Source organism: Trichosurus vulpecula, chromosome 3, assembly GCF_011100635.1.
Source record: "Trichosurus vulpecula isolate mTriVul1 chromosome 3, mTriVul1.pri, whole genome shotgun sequence".
NCBI lineage: Eukaryota > Metazoa > Chordata > Mammalia > Diprotodontia > Phalangeridae > Trichosurus > Trichosurus vulpecula.
This window is the reverse complement of record NC_050575.1, coordinates 97,698,454-97,720,610: the sequence shown is the minus strand read 5'-3', so window position 1 is coordinate 97,720,610 and position 22,157 is coordinate 97,698,454. Positions and strand designations below refer to the sequence as shown.

The 22,157-nt window shown below is 36.4% G+C and overlaps 1 protein-coding gene across 3 annotated transcripts in view; it reads left to right on the top strand.

Moving 5' to 3' along the window:
• Window positions 1–22,157, top strand: part of CNOT6 (CCR4-NOT transcription complex subunit 6) — a 49,086-nt gene that overhangs the window by 5,580 nt on the left and 21,349 nt on the right. For 2 of the 3 annotated variants that reach the window (XM_036749585.1, XM_036749584.1), the window contains exon 2: window positions 18,167–18,280. In XM_036749585.1, the coding sequence (XP_036605480.1) occupies window positions 18,169–18,280 (112 nt within the window). In that variant the 5' untranslated portion in view covers window positions 18,167–18,168. Of the gene's footprint in view, window positions 1–3,207; window positions 3,228–18,166; window positions 18,281–22,157 lie in introns of those variants that run through there. The other variant, XM_036749583.1, reaches the window with a different exon arrangement.

Sequence of the window (22,157 nt, the reverse complement as noted above, 5' to 3'; positions counted from 1 at the left end):
ACATATTGGAACATAAAAAAATAGAATTTATGACTCAAAACAGTTGTAGCACCTGTTTCCTTGCCATGTGTAGCATAATTTTCTGTTCTTTGTAACTTTTTTCTTCTTTTCTTCCTCAAAGGATCTGTCTGACTTTCCTATCAGTAGCCTGATGGTTAGTGATTTAGAAGTACTAACTAAACATAGGATCAAGAAATTAGTTATTTTACGTCACTTGACATTTTATTAAATTATGTGTGATTTAAGAAGTAAGAAAAAAAGAACATCATTAAAGGAGAAAGACCATTCTCAAGTCATTTATGGTAGTCAGGGGTCTTCTGTTGTACAAACTGATTTACATATTTAAGAGAATGGTAAGCTTCTGGAATGTTAACTCTAATAATATAGGTGTGTATCATTCTGAATGGCTCATGAATTGATTTAATAATGGACTCCTTTAAGTAGGGAACAGTAGCACAGAAGGAAGTTTTTTTTTTAATCAGTTTAAGTGCTGTTTTTATTTAGCTTTGCATGTACAAGTGACAGTACTCTTGTCCTGCATAAAAGTATGCATCATTTGAAAAAGACCCATGTAAAAATGCATATAACAGCTGAGGAATGTGGACATGGATGAAGGAGCCTTTCAGTTCTCATTCAATGGTCCAATTGAGTAGTTACATGATTGGATGAATAGCAGTATCCAGAGACTGTTGATTAGTCACCATATGTGAAGAAAGTATCTTTAGTAGTACTATCTATAGGATTCTTTCCCTGGCGCTGTTCTGCTGATATTTATCAATGACTTGGCTAAGCCCTGCTTAGCCAATGATACAGAATTGGGAGGGTTAGGTAATGATAGATTTTTATCACCATGTCCATCCAAGTAAGAGACTTTAAAAGTCATCTACTCCTACCAATAGTTAAGCTGAAATCAAATTAAAATGTAATTGGGAAATGTTTAACAAAATAAGTAAAAATACAGTACAACATAGATGATGTTAATTTGTGGTTTTCTAAGTCAGTATGTTGCCTTCAGACATCCCTTTCTATTTGAGTTTGACACTGCTGGTATAGGGAACTTATTGAGGGGGAAACTTCTTTTGCCATTAAATATCAGTGAGAGATTGCGATTTTCAAGGATTTATTAAAAGTGGTACTTGAACTCTTGTCTTCCCAACTTTGAGGCCAGCTTCCCACCCATCAGCCTAAATTACCTCCCCTAGCAATAATATATGATCATAGAATTTAAAGCTGGAAGGAAGCTTAGAGATCATTTAACCAATAATTTCTGTTCCTTAATTTCTTCATTTCTACTAGTAACAAGCAAGATTGGGATTTGAGCTCAGGTTTTCTAAGTAAATCCAGTCTTTCATTTATAACATACTGGTTTATGATTTGCAGCTATTACTAAATGGTTTTTGTTACTTTGTTATTTTAAGGGTGTCCCAAAAGTCTTAGTGTGGTTTAAACCTTTAGTAACCTAAAACTGCACTAAGACTTTTGGGACACACCGTATATTTCACTTCATACCCCTCAGATATTTGAAGACTATGCTCATGCATCCTCTATTGTCCCTTCTTCAGGCCAAACATTTCCACTTCACAGAACCTGTTTGAAGGGACACCAGAAGTCACCTAATCTAACTTGTACTCAAATATTATTCTCTTCTACAAGATCCCCTCATTAAGTAGTCCAATTAAAGACTTCTAGGGATGAAGCAACGCATTATTCTAGATAACACTAATCTTTAGGAAGTTTTTTCATATATTGGCCAAAACCTGCCTCTTTCTAACTACCATTTAGTTTACAGTACACAAAAGTGCCCAAGTCTTACTTATAAATAATGTCAGATCATGCCTCCCCTATTATGTTCTTGTAGTATGTACCTTATTGATCATGATGATAAGTTTTTCTTCTAGTATGATTTCTTTTTAAAGATCCACCTGTAGAACTTTACACTTACCCTTATTAATGAGAAAGGGGAAAGGTATATGCATTTATTAATCACCTACTATGTTCCAGGCAGTGCTTTACAGAGATCTTCTTGATCCTCAAGGCATATCTTGGCAGGTAGATGCTCTTATTTTCCCTGTATTACAGTCAAGTAAACTGAAGCAGACAGAGGTTAAATGACTTGCCTACTGTCACATAGACTAATAGGTGTCTGAGGCTGGATTTAAACTCAGGTATTCCTGATCACAGATCCGTTACTCTACGTAGTTGCCTCTGTTAACATTTCATTTTTCTAGATCAGCCTGTTCATTCAAAAACATTTAGTACCTGCTGCGTAAAAGGCATACTGAGATATCTGAAGACCAAAACACACACACACACACACACACTCACTCTCTCTCTCTCTCTCTCTCTCTCTCTCTCTCTCTCTCTCTCTCTCTCTCTAACATAATAATGGGAAGGAGTATTAGGAAAAGTGTTTATAGGAGGTGACACCTGAGCTGAGGTTTGAAGGGAGCTAGAATTGGAAGAGAGAATGGTTCAGAAATGCTACATATCCAGATCTGTTGGTGGCCAGTTTATGTAGCCAGGATGACTACAACCTGTGGGACTTTCTAACTAGATCCACAAATCAGTCAGTTAATCATTAAGTATTTAGGTGCCTACTATGTGCTGGACTGGATAGATTTTGAGGATTCAGAGAAAAAAGCAAAAACCGTCTTGCCCTCAATCAAAGAGCTTATGTTTCAAAATTGGACTTTGTAGATTGAATAGATGGGATGAGGCCATATTCCAGTTATTTTAGTGGATATGGAAATAATATGTACAGTTTCTGGTACATAGTATAGGTGCTTAATAAATGCTAATTAAATCAATGTCAATTTTGTTATTCAGTTGATCTGTTGAACTAGACAACTGTGAAAGCATGTAGATTAGAAATGATTGAGTATTGTGGCTATCTAGAGAAGAGGGAATGAGGATTATAAAAACAAAGTAGGATAAAGAAAATTTGGGAAATCTGCAGGAACACAGCATTTATAGTTTACCAGTGTAAATAATGAGGAGTGTCTTATTTCTTGTTTGGCTTTAATTTTATTCAATAATATCAAAAATCCATAACTGTGATATTAGGAACCCGACCTGTTTTCCATATTTGATGTTTTTATGCATTTCAGATTAGCATGACATAGTGGATAGAGGACCAGCCTTGGAGTCAGGAAGACCTGGTTCAAGTCCCACCTCTGATACATACTGTCTGGCCCTGGGCAAATCACTTAATCTCTCAGTGCCCCCAGGTAACTTTAAGACTTTTAAGTTGCAGAGCAGTTCTTGATCTGCATTAGTTGACGGACTCCTCAAGTTCTTTACACCAGTGAAATATCAAAGATTTTGAACTGAGCCATTTTTATCAGTTAACTAAGTGTCTTGCAAGTCGGGATTGTTTCATTCTTATACTCGTATCCCCAGTCCTAGCACAGTACCTGGCACAAAAGTGTTTAATAAATGCACATTTCTACCTTTGATTTCCCCACCCTTTTTTTGAGGATGAAGAGTGTCAGCTTTTACCAGAAGTTAACCTCTAAATCTTCAGCACATTTATTTATAACATTTTATTTTACTTAATGAAGTTCTTCATTTATATGTAACTTTATATTTGGCTTTACTTTTGTTTGAGATTAGATTCAGGAATATACATCTGTTTGGTTTTGTTATAGTTACTTTTGGAATGGCCTTTGTAATTCTAATAGATAATTTTACATTAGCAACTAATAAATAGCTAAAATGGCAGTGAATCTGCATTATAATGCTTTCTCCGAGATTTTGGAGGAGAATTGGGGGTGGATTCAGACATCAAGTCGTTTCAGAGAGCCATAAAAATAGAAATAACTTTAAATAATACAGATTTAAATGTGTATCTAATTGTTATCTTCAACAAAGGGAAAAGGAGTTTTAGGGAGAACAGTTTGAAATACAGAAACTAAAGTTTAGGACTTTAACATACCAGAATTAGTCATTTTGATTTAAGTAAAAATGAAATTTAAAGTGACCTTGTCCTTTAAAAAGGAAAAAAAAATACATTGTTTAGGAAAATGTTGGCAGGAATAATCTTACTGATTAAATTCCAGTAAACTTATGTTATAAGAGAACTTGAAAGCCTTCTTTCCTTTTGCCAGGAATAAGACAAGATAGCCTCAGTTTCTTGACCTGCCAAATAATCCTACCAGTTGGACTAAGGAATATCTTTAGAGCCTGGAGTGTCAAATCAGATATGAAAATAGTCCTCTAAGCAATTTGAATAGCAGGTTTACATACTGTGTTTTGGCTTAATTAAGCCAGATCTTCAGAAGATCTCAATCAACAAACATTTATTGATCACCTACTATGTGCCAAATGTATAGCTAGGCCTAGGGATACAAAAATAGAAATGATACAATTCCTGCCCTGAAGGACTTCCTGTTCTATTTGGAGAGACAATACCTGTTTAAATTTATATAGAATGGATGCAAGGTGGTATCAGAGAGAGAGATAGTAGCAGCTGGGGACAAGGAAAAGATCAAAAAAGCCTTTTATAGGAAGTCTAGATATAGCTAAGTTTTAAAGGAAATTAAGGATTCCCAGAAGTGAGGAGCATTCACACTGCAGCCATGGAAGATAGCCTATGCAATGCCACACAAAGGGAGACAGGAGTATGAGGGAAAGGAAGAAGGACAGTTTGGCTGGACTCTAAAGTTGTGTGCCTAGAGCTAAGCTGCGAGGCGACTTGAGATGCTGACAAGCATTCCTGGCTTACTTTGAGACCTACTCAGCTCAAGCACCCTTTTCTGCAGGAGACCTTTCCTAGTCTTTTCCTGCAGCCGCTAATGCTGACCCCTTTAAGATTACTTTGTATCAACTTTGTACCTATCTTGTACATACATACATATACACATAATGCAAACACTGCCTATACAGAAAAGCTACAAATTTGTTACACAAGCTTAAATGATCCTTCACTACTGCTATCCTTACCAAGGCTGATCTCTATGCTTAAGCAATCCCATTGCATCTTGCCTCTTCCAACAGCTTTTCCCCTTCTGTCATTCCCACTTTATCATTTATTTTCTATCTCTTTCTGTTTACTCTTTCTGTCTGATTCTCTACTGTCTACAGACACTCCTGTGTCTCCCCACCAAAAAACCTTCACTTAATCTTTCCATCCCCACTATTTTTTCTACCTTTTGTAGCTAAACTCCTTTAAAAAACTCTACAATAAATGCCTGCACTTTCTTTCCTCTCATTCTCTTCTTAACCCCTTACAATCTGGCTTCCATCCTCATCCTACTGAAACTGCTCTTTCTAAAGTAACGAATGAGCTCTTAGTTGCCAAATGCAATGACCTTTTGTCGGTCTTCATTCTCCACGAACACTCCATAGCCTTTGATACTGTTGGTCTTCTTAATATACTTTTCTCTCTAAGTTTTTGAGACAACACTTTCTTCTGATTGTCCTACTATCAGACTGTTCCTTCTCAGTCTCCTCGTTCATTTCATGGCTTCTCACTGGGTTCTATTCTGGCCTTTTCTTCTTCCTCTGTACTATCTCAAGTGGCGATCTCATCAGCTTCCATGCAGTTAGTAACCATTTCTTTGCTGATGATTCTCAAACCTACCTAACCTGTCCCAGCCTTTCTGCTCACCTCCAGTCTCACATCTGTTTTCTGCCTTTCAGATGTCTCCAACTGAATGTCTAGTAAACATCTTAAACTCCAAAACACAATTCCCTAAAACCTCCCCCCTCCTACCTTCCCTGTTACTGTAGAGGGCAACACTATCCTCCTAGTCCCTCAGGCTTGCAGCGTAGGAATCATCTCTTACTATCTCTTACCCTCATATCCAAACTGTTGTCAAGGCCTATCAGTTTCACCTTTGCAGTATCTCTTTTTTATACTCCCCATTTTCTCTTCTGACACTGCCAGCACTCTAGCATAGGCCCTCATCCCCTCACACCTGAGCTGTTGCAATACCCTGCTAGTGGGTATGCCTGCCTCGAGCCTCCCCACTCCAATCCATTTTCCACTCAGCCACCAAAGTGATTTTCCTAAAGTGCAGGTCTGACCGTATTACCCCACCACTCTCCTCACTTAATAAACTCCAGTGGCTCTCTATTGCCTCTAGGATCAAATATAATATTCTCCAGCATTCAAAGCCTTTTATAACCCAGCCCCTCACCTACCTTTTCAGCCTTCTTACATTTTATTCCCCAACATGTATTCTTTGATTCCAGTGACATTGGTCTCCTGGCTGTCCATCAACAAGACACTCCATTGCTGGTTTCCAGGCATTTTCTCTGGCCCTTCCTTAGATCTGAAATGCTCTCCTTCCTCAACTTTGATTCCTGACTTCCTTTAAGTCCCAACTAAAATCCCGTCTTTTACAGCAAGCTTTTCTAAGCTCTTTATTCTACTACCTTTTCTTTGTTAATTATTTCTTATTTATCCCGTATGTAGCTTGTTTGTATATATTTGTTTGCTTGTTATTTCCCTCATTGTATTGTGAACTCCTTGTGAGCAGTGACTGCCATTTTCCTTTTTTGTATCCCCTGTGCTTAACTTAGTGCCTGGCATATTGTAGGGGCTTAATAAATGTTTATTGATTGATTAATTGACATATACATATTACCTCTTCTTATGCCTCTTCTATTAGAATGTTAACTCTTCAATTTTTTCCTTGTATTTTCAGTGTTTAGCACAGTGCCTTTCTCAGTGCTTAATAAATGTTTGTTGATAGTCATTCAAATTAGCCCCCTGTTGCCTCAAATACAGCTTTTCCCCCCACTCTCCTGTTTTTTCTTAAAGTTTTTTTTTAAATTAATGCCTTTTGTTCTTTACATTGTATTCATTTCCAAATATATCCTTCTCTAGCAGTCTACCCCTTATAACAGATTTTAAAAAGTGTGGGGGAGAAAAACACGTTGAGTTTCAGAATAAATTCAATATTCCGCACTTATAGTCCTGACCTTTGCAAAACAAGAAAAGAGTTTTTAAAAAACCCTTGTGACAGTTATCTCTTTCTATACTCTACTGCTTTGTGTGTGTCATATTCCCATGCTTCCTGAATGTAAGGATGGTCTTGGTTATCTTTGTGCCCCTCCCATTGCCTATAATTACAAAATTTCTCAACTCGTCGAACACTTTACCAGATAGAGACCATTAATCTTCAAAATTTTTTTTTTGTTTTGTCTTATTCGTTCCTCCCCCTCCCCCCCCCCCCCCCCGCCGAATTTGGACACAGAAGATCTGGATCTGAATCTTAACTTTTTGTCACTTGTCTTCATGAGAAGTCAGTTAACTTCTTTGAGCCTTCATTTACCCATCTATAAAGTGTTGAGTGATTATACTTGAACTGCCTACCTTTCAAAGGGTTATTATAAGAAAAGCTCTTTGTAAATCTTAAGGCTATTTGGTTAGGAACTATTATATTCTATAAGAAGTCCTTCTTCTGTTAAAGTCTTTTGATACTTCTTAGAGCTTAGATGCCCCTACAAAAACAATTTATTTTTTTCCTTAAAAAATTTTTTTAGATATCTTTTATATTTTGTCACCTTCATTTTCTAATAAATCCCTTACCTTGTGAGTCTTCCTTTTTAACAAAGAAGAAAAAAGAGGGGAAAAATTAGCTCAGCAAAGCTAATCAAAACATCAGCTGAAAATTACAGTGTATATAATATTCTACAACCATACCCCCTCACCTCTGCAAAGAACAGAGAAAAATGCATCTTCTCATCTCTGGGGCCAAGTTTGATCATTATAATTATATAGTATTCAGTTTCTTTTAACTGCTCTTTACATTTTGTAGCTGTTTTATTATATATTGTTTTTCTAAGTTGTTTTTTAAGTTCTTTTTACTGTGCATCCATTCATATAAGTCTTCCCATGCTTCTGAATTCCTAAATTCCTTAGTATTGATTTTTATTATAGTAAAATAATATTCTATTCATGTGCCACAGTGTTAGCCATTCTCAGTTGATGGTCTTTGCTACTACAAAAAGTGCTGCTATGAATGTTGGTATACCCCCTTTTCTTGTCTTTGACTATTTTGGGAATATATACCTAATAGACACTGAAGATTTATGAAGACAATGCTGTCAGAGCATGTTCTATCAAGCTGGAAACTTGGTTTCAGTCTAGAGTACTGGATCTCTTGTTTAGTTGTTTTTTAGTGGTGTTTGACTATTCATGACCCCATTTGGGGTTTTCTTTTTCTCATTTGTGATTTTCTTGGCAGAGATAATGGAGTGGTTTGCACTTTCCTTCACCAGCTCATTTTACAGGTGAGGAAACTGAGGCAAACAAGGTTCAGTGACATATCCAGGGTCACACAGCTAGAGTATCTGAGGCTAGATTTGAACTTAGGAAGATGGGTCTTCCTGACCCCAGGTCTGGCGCACTGTCCACTGTGCCACCTAGATGCCCAACATTGTATCTGTTAGCCTAGCGCTAACAAGAGGCTCATTACCAGGTTAGCTATAAGATGGTTTTTTTTTTTTTTTGGGGGGGGGGCTACGGCAATTCCAGAAGACTCTCTACTAAGTTATAAGGTGATATGGTGGAGTGACCACACTGATGAAATCACAGACCTTTGAAGAAAGGGCCTCACTCTTTTTTTAATGGTTTATCTTTTTTATTTATTTTTTAATTTTTTTGGAAGGGGAAAGGCAGGGCAGTTGGGGTTAAGCGACTTGCCCAGGGTCACACAGCTAGTGTGTCGAGTGTCTGAGGCTGAATTTGAACTCAGGTCCTCCTGAATCCAGGGCTGGTGCTTTACTCATTGCACCACCTAGCTGCCCCAGGGCCTTACTTTTTACCTCTATATATTTTGCCTACTGGCTTATTACGTGATTTCTAGCCCTTTTCGAGCATTACTGGATTGTAATACATTAAGAAAAAGTATATTTTGTTCAGTAACATAAGAATGTAAATACTGCTTTAGAAAAATTTCCATCCAATATGGTTAAAGCAAAATAAAAAGATCCTTATAGGGATCAACATTTATCGACCTTGATTATTCCAAACATCCAATTCCTTGAGCATCCAAATTCCAAAATTTTTGTATGGCAAAACTTTGTGTTTGTTAAAATCATTAATGTCACTTGGTGGTCACTGAAGATCAGATGATACAACTTTAGATGTTCAAATATCTTCTTAACTAGATTATGCATTTCTTGAAAACAAGGGTCAGGTCTTGCTACATTATTTGCCCAACAGGTCTTACCATGGTTTCCTGCCCATGGTAATTTCTCAGAAAATATATGTTGACTGATGCAGAAAGTACTGCCATAGCATTTGCAACTTCTAAATTAATTTAATTGATTTTGCCAGTAGCCCCTTTCCCTATCGCCCGCCCCCATTAGCCTGTAGTCATACGATAAACTAACCACAAAGAACATCGGAACTGTACACATTACAGTTAAATGGTATATTTTTTTTTTGTCTGTAGAATTGGGTGAGATTTTGGGGAGAAAATCTTGAATTACAAGTTATAGATTATGTTTTTAGGACAGTAAAACTATTAGGGGGAATTTTATCTGTGATCCAGATAATGAAATAGAATAGTGATCGAATTGGCAGATTAAGAACAAGTTGGGAGAGGGGACTTGCCATTGGACGATAGTTTTAGAATTCTCTAAATGTCTTAGAAAAACCAAAAATGGTCAGCAATTTATCTAGTGAAGTTAGTAGGGACAAATACAAAATGATGTATTTAAGGAAGAGCTGTTTCTGAATGCAAAAAAAAAAATGGCTTTAGGCAAGTATGCATTTTATCTTAAGACATTTTTCTTTTTATGAATTTCAAAAAACTTGAATGCTTCTTTATACAAGGAACAGAAAAAAAACATGTGAAACAGTAAGTTTTTATTATACACAGCTTGATTGGGAGGGATATAATTCATTTTACATGATAGTTTTAAAGCTGCTTTATTTGTCTTGAGTAGCCTTCTGAAATTCTCTTTGTTAGTAAGCATTTATTAAGTTCCTGCTATATGCCTGGCACTGTGTTAGGTACGGGGAAACAAAGGCAAAAGACAGTCCTTTTTCTCAGGGAGCTTACAGTCTAAGGGGGAAACAACGTGTGAACTACTCTGTACAAACAAGATGTATGCAAATAAGTTGGAGATAATCAACAGAGGGCAGGGACTAGCATTAAAGGAGATCAGGAAAGGCTTCTTGTACTACGTGGGATTTTAGCTGGATTTCAGGAAAGCCAAGAAGAAGAGATGAGGAAGGAAATAATTACAGGTATGAGGGACAGCCAGTGAGCATGCCCAGGGTTAGGAAATGCAGTGTCCTGTGAGGAATAGCAAGGAGGCCAATCTTTCCAGTTTGAGAATTGGGTGTCAGATTACTATATGACATTATTTCAAATGGCAAGTTTACATGAGACAATGAATGTAAATTCTATTAGCATTTTGCATTTATGCTATGAACTGTTTTTAATCTTAATCTCTTTTCACCAGATGCCTCTTAAGAAACCAATTTCTATTCATGGCTTTAAATTTAGTGGATTTTTTCTTATTTTGTAAGATTGAAACACTAGATACTTTTTAATCTGTGCTCTATTCTTTTCTCCTTTACGTAAGCTGTTGAAGAAGTGGCCCTTGTCAGTAAAGCTAACCCTTCTCTTCATGTACCTTGATGCTATCCCTTTCCTTTTGTCTCAACTTCTCTTCCCCTTCCCAGCTGGTTCCTTCCCTACTACTACAACCCTCACTTGGCCCTATCAGACCCTCACATTATCTCTCTTCCCTTTCAAAGTCAGTCTAAGGAAAAGGTGTGTGTACTTTGTAACCTCCACTTTCTATCTTTTTAGCCCTTTGCAGTCTAACTTATAGCCTTATCATTCAGAAGAATCTGCTCTCTTCAAAGATACTAGTGATCTCAAGTGCTAAATCTAATGGCTTTTTCTCAATCCTTATCTTTCTTCACCTGTAGACAACCCTTTCCTCCTGGATAGTCTCTTGACACTGTTCTCTCTTGGTTCTTTTCCTTACATATCTGATCTCTCCTACCCAGTCTCCTTTGCTAGATCATCATCCATAGTTTATTCCCTAAATGTAATATGCCTACAGTTAGGGAGCAAAGCATGGTTTGGTTCTACGCTATGGATGCTTCTCTTTCTTTATAGTCACTCACTTGGTGACCTCTTGGGTCTGATGATCTCAATGCAGATATAACTTTTATTTATATGTTCTTTCTCATTTCTTTCCTGAGCATCAGTCCCACATTACCAACATTTTGAACTGTATGTCCCATAGGTATCTCAGATTTAACATGTGCAAAAGAGATCTCATAACTTTCCCCCAAGCCCATGCCTTTCCAAGTCCCTACCATACTTCACAGATACCCAGGTTCACAACTTTGTTGTTCTCCTTGATTCCTCTCCCTTACCCAACTTATCTGGTCATTTCCTACATCTTTAAATTTATAGTTCAACAACAGCTCTCACATCTATCCCCTTCTTAACAACCACCATCCTATTTCAGGCTATCATTACCTCTTGCCCAGAATATTGCACTAGCCTTCTAATTGGTCTCCCTGCCTTAAGTCTATCCCCATTTTAATCCATCATCCATTCAGCTGCCAAAGTGTTCTTCCTGGTCTGACTCTGTCATTCCCCACTCAAGCTCCAGTGGATCCTTTTTACTTCCAATTCGTTATTTTGTCCATTCAAAGTTTTTCACAGCCTGATCCTAACTTACTTTTCTAGCCTAATTACACATTACCCCCCTTGAAGCACTGTGGTCCAGCACTGTATCTCGTTTTTATGCCTCTGTATTGATTGTCCCCCATGCCTAGAATCCACTCACTTCTCACCTTCACCTCTAACAGTCTCTGGTTTCCTTCAAGACTCAGTTTGTATTCTACCCAGCTACTAGTGCCTTTCTTCCCAATAATTACCATCTTCTTTGTATTTGTTTTGTTATGCACTAAATTTGACTACCCTATAGAATAGAAGTTCTTCAGGGCACTCTTTTTTTTGTATCCCCAGGACCTAGCATATTAGTTGGTACATTCTGGGTGAAGAAATGATTGATGATTGATTGCTAATTAAGTTCACGGGAATCATGTGAAATACCAGATTTCAAAAGACCACTTCTGAAAATTCCTTTATAGCTGTAGTTTTCAAACTATTCTGTGGAAACACCGGTTCCTACAAAGCATGTGTAGTTTCTTAACCAAAAGGTAATCCTAGTGAATATTTAACAGGTGTTGGCTTTGACACCTCCAGACTCTTTGCAAACACTTATGTTCTGGGTCAAGGCAATGTTACTCAAACATTGAATACTGCTCCTTTTGCACACATGCAGAGCTCCATAAAAAACTCTTATTGGGAGCTGAATCAAGCACAGATATTGTAGAAAAGGAGAAATTAGTGAATATAAAGAAATGGGAAAATGTTTTGTCTTAAAATTGGCATTTTCTTTACTGAGCTGAGATTGAGTTTAACTCAGTGGTTCACCAAAGTATTAGGTAAATAAGGTGGGAAGATTTGGGGTGTTTTTAATCTGTTAGAAAGAATATTTTGATTTTAAAGTCTTGAATAAGATTGGTACAAATAAAACTTAATATTTTATACTGAATTTTTATGTACAGTATTTTTGTCTCGGGGTTTTATGAAGTTGCTACTTGGCTAGTATATTCCTTTATTTGAATTTTTGTCATTAAGCAAGATTTTTTGGTATGATTAAATGTAGTACCTTGAATTTTAGTTTTGGTTCATGAACCCTTCCTCACATAAAGGAAAATCCCTTCACATCATCATCTTAAATTAACTGATGGTTGTAGAAATGTAATCAAAGACTATTTTGAGTACATCTAATGAATTAAATAATTGCATTGTGAAATATTTGAACATTTAAATGATCTCAATTCAAGTAAAGGCAATTGGAGTAGTATTTCAGCTTTCTGAAGCCCCTTTCTACAAAGTTGGTATAAACTCTATAAGATTATCAGCCACACACACACACACACAAATATACAAACCGCAAGTGGTTTGTAGTCACATGTTTAAACATTTTCATATGTTTACTATAAAGGCATTATGTTTATAATTAGGTATTTGACATATTCTGTCTTTAGATTGATAAATATCAAGTACCCCTTGTTGAAACAAACAGTATTCCCTGAATGTACTAGAATAAAGCTTAGATTCTGGATAATCATTCCTAAAAAGTGTTTCTACTATGAAATAAAAATACTGTGAATTTTATCTATCTGTGAAATAAGCTTCAGATGTCTCAAGCTAAATTTACATACCAAAATTTTCCTCTAGGTTTTTTTTGGGGGGTGGTTTTTAAAAATTAAATATGGGTACTGGAAAAAGAAATAATACAAATACAGATTGAATTTTGTGTGCATTTTTAACTGTATTTTATTCACCATTGAGATTTTGGTAACTTTTGAAAGACTTTCATTTGATAGATTTTTTTCCCTCAAAGATGATGTTATGAATTGCTTTATAGCATAAATTTTCTTACTTCTTACATAACTTTATTTCAGCTCACCATTTGTAACCTTATACATATTTCTTTTGTTAAACCAAAAAGTTAGTTTTCTATTTTAAAAGTATCTTACACATTTTAAGTACCTAGTAAGTATTTTTTAATACTTAATAAACAATATATAAGTAGATAAGTAGAAAAATTTACATCACTTAATTTGACAGAATGGAAAGATTAAATTTAAACAGTATAGCAGAGTTTGTATACATCATGCATTTGTAATTTGGAATAATAGATTCTGAAAGCTGAAAATGGATCATAATGGGTCAGCCTTCTAATGAAAACTAGAATCATCTATACAGTATCCTTAACAAATGGTCATATAGCCTTTCCTTTAACCATTCCAGTAATGAGGAATCTCACTACCTTGTTAGACATCCTGTTACAGTTCTGGACAGCTGTAACTTAAATTTAAAAAATGATTTTTATAGATAACCTTTTGCTTCCCTTTTTATTTTCACCATAAATATTTCTTTGTAACAGCAATGCCAAACAATTAAAACCAACTGGCATGGTAATCCATGTGTGACTACATATGCAACATTAAGATATTCTTTAGATATAGTGTCTCTCACATTTCTTTCCCAAGGAGGGAGATGCATGCTCTTCACTGTGGCAAAGTTTGGACATTATAGTCACCTTATATTCATTTTATTGTTCTCATCTGCATTATTGTAGTTATCATCCATACTGTTTTCTTATCTGCTTACTTCAGTCTGTCAGTTCATATAGATCATATTATGTTTCTCCGAATGCATTTGTTATTTATAATAAAGTTACGAATGTGAATTGTATGTATGTATATGTATATCTCCATTTTCTGCAGTTTTTCTAACCATCCTTCAACCGATGTGAACTCACTTTGTTTATAATCTATTTGTTGCTACAAAAAGAGTTGCTATGAATATTTTGATATTTGATAGCACCCTTTTCACTGTCTGGGATATCTTTGAGGTCTTTGCCCACTTGTAGGATCTCTAGGTAAAGGGGTATGAATAGGTTAGTGATGGACAGCTCTGCACCTCTAATTGTTAGAAATTGATGTCTCTGAGATTCATGGTTTGTGGTTATGCCTGCTGGAACTACAAAGAATACCTTTCTTTTCCACATGATTGTCCTTGAAATATTTTGAGTCCTCTCTTGTCCAAGCCAAATATCCTTCATTCCTTCAACAATCTTTTACATGATAGAAGTCTCTAAGCAATTTACTATCTTGGTCATCTTCCTGTATTATTTTGTTTGTTTGTCAGTGTTCTTTTAAAAATGAAATACTCAGAATTGAGTAGGTGTTTGATCTAAACAGCATGTTGTACCATGGGACTATATTACCTCCTTCATTTTAAACACTGTACTTATATTGATGCAGCATAAGATTTTATTGGCTTTTTTTAGAGGCTGTAATCTAGTATAATCTACAAATATTTCACGTGAACCACTCTTGAGCAATGTCTCCTCTTTCCCATCTTTGTGCAATTGATTTTTTTTTTTAAACTCAGGGTAGAACTTTGTACTCATCTTTGTTATAATATTAAGGGGCAGCATGACATTGTGGATAGAGAACCAGCCAGTTTTGCAGTCAGGAAGACTTGGGCTCAAGTCCCACCTCTGACAAATTATCTATATGACCATGTGCTTACACTTAACCTTTCCTTGAGTTAACTCTCTTAAGACTGTCATTTGCAGATAAGATAGCTGCATTGGGGAGACGCAGTTAGGTTTCTCAACCAAGAGTTCTCTTACGCCAATTAAATCACAGCTGTAGTCCTTATAACGAAATGTAATTTTGTTTTTAACATTTGTTTTAACCTAGCTAGATTTTTTTGATTTTTGAATTTTTTCCTACAACATGCCAGCTATTCTTTATTGCTTTGCCACCTGTAGGTTCGATAGGAAAACTTTCCCTATCTTCAAGTTCTAGAGCTCTATGGTATGTATGAACACATAGTGACTTCTTGTAGTAACTGCTTCCCTTCCTTAAGAGACTACAAATGCACTTTTTAGTAATCTGTTCTAAAACTTTCCCAGGCATTTGATGTCATACTTGCCTGTACTTTTTTAATCCATTTTTTTAACTTCTTTTGAAAATTGAGACCTTTGTCCAATCTCTAGTTTTTATGCATCTTCCATTTGTCATGATTCCTCAGGGCTGTGGGTAATCTACTTCTTTAGCTCCCTAGAATATAATTCTTCTGGACATAGGCGCTGAAATTTTGAAATAATTGGTGTAAAAATCAGGAGAAATAATACAAGTACTATTTTTAGTTAAGCATGTTTGAGTATCTGCTAAATGCAAAATACTATTATTTGTAATGAGGGACATGTAGAAATGACCAATGTGAATCATGGTTCCTCTCTTGAAGGAATTTATAGTTTAACAGGAGAGATAAGACATTTATTTAAATAAGTGTAATATAGAATGTGATAGCTGCTGAAGTGTTTAGAAAATCTGACTAAGGAGCTTTCAGGCTGTAATACCTTCTTTATGGTGTTCTACTTTCCCAATTTGAAGACACTTTCCGTGTCAGAGAAGGGAGAAACAACTTAGACGAGTTTCTTTTGAAGCAATAGTGCCCTATTGTTTCTCTTCCTTTTTTTGAACATAGCTAAAAATGCTTTTTATGATATCTTTAGATTTCCCCTTGACATATGTATCAGCTTTTGCCTTTCTGATGTTTTAAAAATTTGTGCTATTTTTTAATGTTCATTCTGGATTATCTCTGCTTTCCATTTTGCTGTATGCTTTTACAATGTTTTACACTTTCTTTAGATTCTTCACTTTTTTCTTCCTCCCTGGGATAATTTGTATAGTAGAAATTTCTTCTTTGTGAGTCTTGACTTATATTTTCTAAACATTTAAAGATTTATTTTCCTATAACCTAGGAGCATATATTTTTATTATTCCCAGCTTTCCTTTGTCATTACTAATTTTATGATGCTGTTGCATTCCAGGGTCCCTATGTGAGTCCTGTGTCATCAACAAATTCTCAGTTTATGGCCAGTAGCATTCTTAGCAATGGTAGCATTAGGTGCTAGGATGGATCATTTGGTAATTTACTATGTATCTCATTTGAATAAAAGTTAACATTTTCCTCTTACCCTTCTTAAGATTACTTTGATATACTTACTTAAATTTTGAAAACTTGTAATTTTGTTAGTGAAATATCCTAGAGGCGTTTTATGAAATGAGAGAAAATATTTTTCTGATGGCTATAACTTCCTTTGGGTGGAATATTTGGGTGAAATCTTTGTGGCATTTCACCAAAATTGTGTGAAGCCTTTAGTATTAAAAGCCAAGAACTAGGATAGTAAGGTGTTTTAGGTTTTTTTTGTTTGGTTTGGTGTTTTGCAGTTTGGGATACACTGCTGCCCCCCAGAGCAGTTATAAAAAATTTTTTTCACTGATTTCGGTTGCTGATTATATAATAGATGACAGTTTAGCTGTCTTTTAAAACTCAAGTTTAACTGTAAGTCTCAGTGAAAATATTGGTGTTTACAGGTAGATCATAGAATCTTACTTGTAAGAAATTTCTAAGTTACTTTTTTTTTTGGAGGGGGAAGGCAAGGCAATTGGGGTTAAGTGACTTCCCCAAAGTCACACAGCTAATAAAAGTATCAAGTGTCTGAGGCTGGATTTGAACTCAGGTCCTCCTGGCTCCAGGGCCGGTGCTGTATTCATTGCGCCACTCAGCTGCCCCCCCCCCCCCCCCCCCCCCCCGCCCAGCCCATACTTTCTATATTTATAAGGCTAGTTACTGCTACTACATTGCCTACCATACCCTTCCCCCTTCAGGGTTTTCCAAAGTTCCTGAAAGAGAATACATCGTAACTGGCAGTGATGCCCCTCTTCTGCCATGCTTCTCAAAGCCTTAATACTCTTATTTTATCTCCTTCTTTTCCATGCTTGCTCAGAGACTTACCTGTCAGCATCTTGTCTGTGACCCCAAGTGCTCTCAGGGCTTTAGGGAGAAAGGTACTTTTTCACAAAAAAATTAGGGGTCATATAGGTTAGGATAGTAATACTTTAGAATGTACTGAATCATGTCAAAGTAGTTTTCCCCATTTAATAATAGTACTGTATTTAAACAAATGTGTTAGAAAGGTGCCTCACAAATTAAAATAAATAAGCAAATGTGTAAATGTTTTCATTTATCCGTGTGCTTGTGCATGCACATACACAAACACACACACATCCCTTAAGCTATTCCTTCATTCATGTGTCTTCTTTCCAATAAAAATCTAATGGATAAAACCAAAAATATTATAAAAGTGCTTTGGGTAATTTTGTTTTGTTGCATTTTTCTCCAAAACAAGAAAAAAAGCATTAGTAACCATTGAATGAATAGCATCCCCTCCCTACTAACTTTTCAGTGGTTTCTGATATAGTATTTTCCAAAAAGTCTTAATCTTTAAGCCTTAAGACCTTTCAGACACCCTGAATATGGAAAAGGAATTTTAAAGCTTTTAAGTCTTCTTCTCTTGAAGATATTGCTTTTGTTTTCAAGTATATTTTTAGAGAGATTTTATATTTCAGCTTATTTAAATTTTATTGTTTTACTTGTTAAGTGTTTAACATTTAGGGCATGATTTTAGTAAATTTAAGCACAAGTTAAACCAATTATAATTTTTTTGTATTTTATATAAATGATATATATACAGACATAATAAGTGTACACATTGTTTTCTCTTAATTCAACAGGCATGCCCAAAGAAAAGTACGATCCACCTGACCCCCGGAGGATGTACACAATTATGTCCTCAGAGGAAGCAGCCAATGGGAAGAAATCACACTGGGCAGAGCTTGAAATAAGTGGTAAGCCTTGGTGAAATGGGTTATTAAAAAAAGAAATGTTTAAAGCTTATGATGGTGATATTATTTTTATCACATGTATATGTGTTCACGTATGTAAATGCAGTATCCCTGGCCAGAGAGATGTGTGTGATGAAGGATAGTTTAATCCTTTGGAGTATCAGGAAATAGAATCGCAATTGACTAGCTAACAAAGGCATTTTAGTGTAGAAGTTGTATATAGTGCTCTTTTCTTGCCCCCCTCACCCTTCTGGTAATTTAAACTTCAGTGTTTAAATTAAAAGTATATATTTTGTTTTTATACACTTTCATTTCCAAATGTGTCCTTCCCCTTTTCTCCACCCTATCTGCTCCCCACCCCAAGTTATCCCTTATAAAAAAGAAAGAAAAAAAAATTCAGATAAACTTAACATTGATTTTTTTTTTCAGCAACTGCATTACAGTGTCAGTTGATATTAAGCTTGTGGCCATCTAAAATCCCCATATCCTTTTCACATGACCTATCCAGCCAGGCTACACTTATCCTCTTGTGTAGTTTAATTAGCTCTTGAATATTCTTGGCATGCTGTTTTAGTGTAATGAGACAGAGTGAGATTTTCTAATTTGTTAATTGACAAGAAAAATGGTTAACATTTGAGCCTGCTCTCTGAAGGGTGGTAGATAGAAACAAAGCAGATGCTCCATACCTGAGGCTTTTCTGTGTCCTTTGGGTCTCCTGACAGTCTTACTTGAAAAGATCTTGAACTCTTTTCATATATATATATATTTGCAGTTTTCAACATTCACTTCTACAAGATTCTGAATTCCAAATTTTCTCCCCATCTCTCCTCTCCCACACCCCATGACAGTGTGCATTTGATTACCTCTTCTTCGAATCTGCCCTCCCTTCTATTACTCCCCCCACCCCCCTTCTCTTATCCCTTTCCATTCTATTTTCTTATAGGGCAAGATTTCTATACCCCATTGTCTGTATATCTTATTTCCCAGTTGCATGTAAAAACAATTTTTAACATTCATTTTTATAGCCTTGAGTTTCACATTCGCTCCCTCTCCACCCACCTTCATTGAGAAAGCAAGCAATTCGATGTAGTTATACATGTGTAGTCATGCAAAACGCTTCTATAACAGTCATGTTGTAAAGGACTAACTATATTACCCTCTATCCTGTGCCACCCTCCGTTTATTCTGTTCTCTTCTTTGACCTGTTGCTCCACAAAAGTGTTTGCTTCTGATTGCCCCTTCCCCCAATCTGCCATCCCTTCTGTTATCTCCCCACCTTATCCACTTCCCCACTGCTTTTTTGTAGAGTAAGATAGATTTCCATACCCAATTGAGTGTGTATGTTATTGCCTCCTTAAGCCAAATCCGATGAGAGTAAGACTCACTTATTCCCTCTCTCCTCTCCTCTCTTCCCCTCCATTGTCAAAGCTCTTTCTTGCCTATTTTATGTGAGATGATTTACTACATTCTACCTCTCCCTTTTTCTTTTTCCCAGTACATTCCTCTCACACTTAATTTTATTTTTTAGGTATTATCCCTTCATATTCAGCTCACCCTGTGCCCTCTATCTACATATATATATATATATATATATATATACATATATGTACACACACACATAAATACATGTACATACATGTGCATATATATATATTTCTCCCCCTCTAAGTACCCTAATACTGAGAAAGGTCTCTTGAGTTGCAGGTATCATCTTTCCATGTAGGAATGTACACAGTTCAACTTTAATAAGTGCCTTATGGCTTCTCTTTCCTGTTTACCTTTTCATGTTTCTCTTGATTCTTGTATTTGAAAGTCAAATTTTCTATTCAGCTCTGGTCTTTTCAACAAGGATGCTTGGAAGTCCTCTATTTCATTGAAATTCCATTTTTTCCCCTGAGATATTATACTCAGTTTTGCTGGGTGGGTAATTCTTGGTTTTAATCCTATTTCCTTTGACCTCTGGAATATCATATTCCGAGCTCTCCAATCCCTTAATGTAGAAGCTGCTAAATCTTGTGTTATCCTGATTGTATTTCCACAATACTTAAATTATTTCTTTCTGGCTGCTCGTAGTACTTTCTCCTTGACCTGGGAACTCTGGAATTTGGCTACAGTATTCTTAGAAGTTTTCCTTTTGGATTCTCTTAAATTATCTCTCCTGGATCTATTTTCCAGGCCAGTTGTTTTTCCAATGAGATATTTCACATTGTTGTGTATTTTTTCATTCCTTTGGTTTTGTTTTATAATTTTTTGGTTTCTCATAGTCATTAGCTTTCATTGGCTCCATTCTGATTTTTAAGGAATTATTTTCTTCAGTGAGCTTCAGTGCCCTTTTCCATTTGGCCAGTTCTGCTTTTTAAGGCATTCTTCTCCTCATTGGCTTTTTGGACCTCTCTTTCCATTTGGGTTAGTCTATTTTTAAAGGTGCTATTTTCTTCAGCATTTTTTGGGGTCTTTAGCAAGCTGTTGACTAGTTTTCCATGATTTTCTTGCATCACTCTCATTTCTCTTCCCAGTTTTTCCTCCCCTTCTCTTGCTTGATTTTCAGAATCCTTTTTGAGCTCTTCCATGGCTTGAGACCATTTCATATTTTTCTTGGAGGCTTTGGCCTTACCCTTGTTGTCTTCCTCTGGCTGCATGCCTTGATCTTCCTTGTTAGTAAGTGTGTAAGAAAACTCCTTTTCACCAAGAAAGTAGCCTTCTGCAGTCTTATTCTTTTTCCTCTGTTTGCTCATTTTCCCAGCCAATTATTCAACTTTTGAGTTCTTTGTTAAGTGGAGGGTGTACTGCCCCAAGTTTCAGGGGTTTTGTACAGTTGTTTTCAGAGATATCTCTGTAAAATCTCTAAATTCTCGGTTCCTCCAAAGTGGTATGATCAAAAGATAGGTGTTTACTCCTCTCCTGGCCTGAGCTCTGGTCTGTGAGCAACCACAAGCACCTTTTCGGCCCTGGAACTGTGAGGAGGGTTCCCTCTCCACAGCTGCCACCAGCTCTGCCATGCCAGCGCTCCTCCTCACCCCAGGACAGTCACCAAGGACTGCAACCCCGATCAGCCTCTCAGTTCTCCTACCATCTATAGGCTGAGAGCTCCAGAAGCAGCTGCTGCTGCCACCCTGAGACTAGGGCCAGACCATGCTCCTCTCTCACCCATGTGAGAGAGAGCTTTCCCACTGACCTTTGAAGCTGTCTTTGGAGTTTGTGGGATTCAGTGCCATGACGCCTGCTCCAGTCCTGTCTGTGCAGGCGGCCCAGGCTGGGCTGCACTCTGTGCCAAGCACAGACCGTTCCTGTGGGCCTTCCAGATTGTTTTGGGCTGGAAATCTGCTTCACTCTTGTCATTTTGTGGCTTCTGCTGCTCTAGATTTGTTTAGAGTAATTTTTTACAGGTATTTTGAGGGGTTTATGGGGAGAGCTCAATCAGGTCCCTGCTTCTACTCCACCATCTTGACTCTGCCTGATCTTGAACTCTTTATGAAGAGAAAGAACCTGCTGCATAGGTTCAGTGGCGCAAAATTTCTTTTCTTTTTTTTCAAGTGTCATATTTTCCTACTTATCCCCTTCTTGACTTTGTATTCCCTTTCCTACTTGGGAAATTTTTTGACTAATTCTCTAGAGAGTTTCCTTCATCCTCTTTAGTAAACCACTGTGTAAAAATGTATTCTTTAAATCTTTTAGCCTTTTCTTGCAGGGAGACTAGTTATAATGTTGCTAATGATTTACATCATAAGAGAAAACAAACATTAACTTATCACAGTGACAGTTTGTGGTTGTCTGTATTTCTTGAGTCCTTAGATAACCAAAAATCTTTTTAAATTCCTACTGAAAATTTCCTTTTTCTGTATTACATGCTTCTTAGGTGTTCTTGCAAAAGATGCTTTTA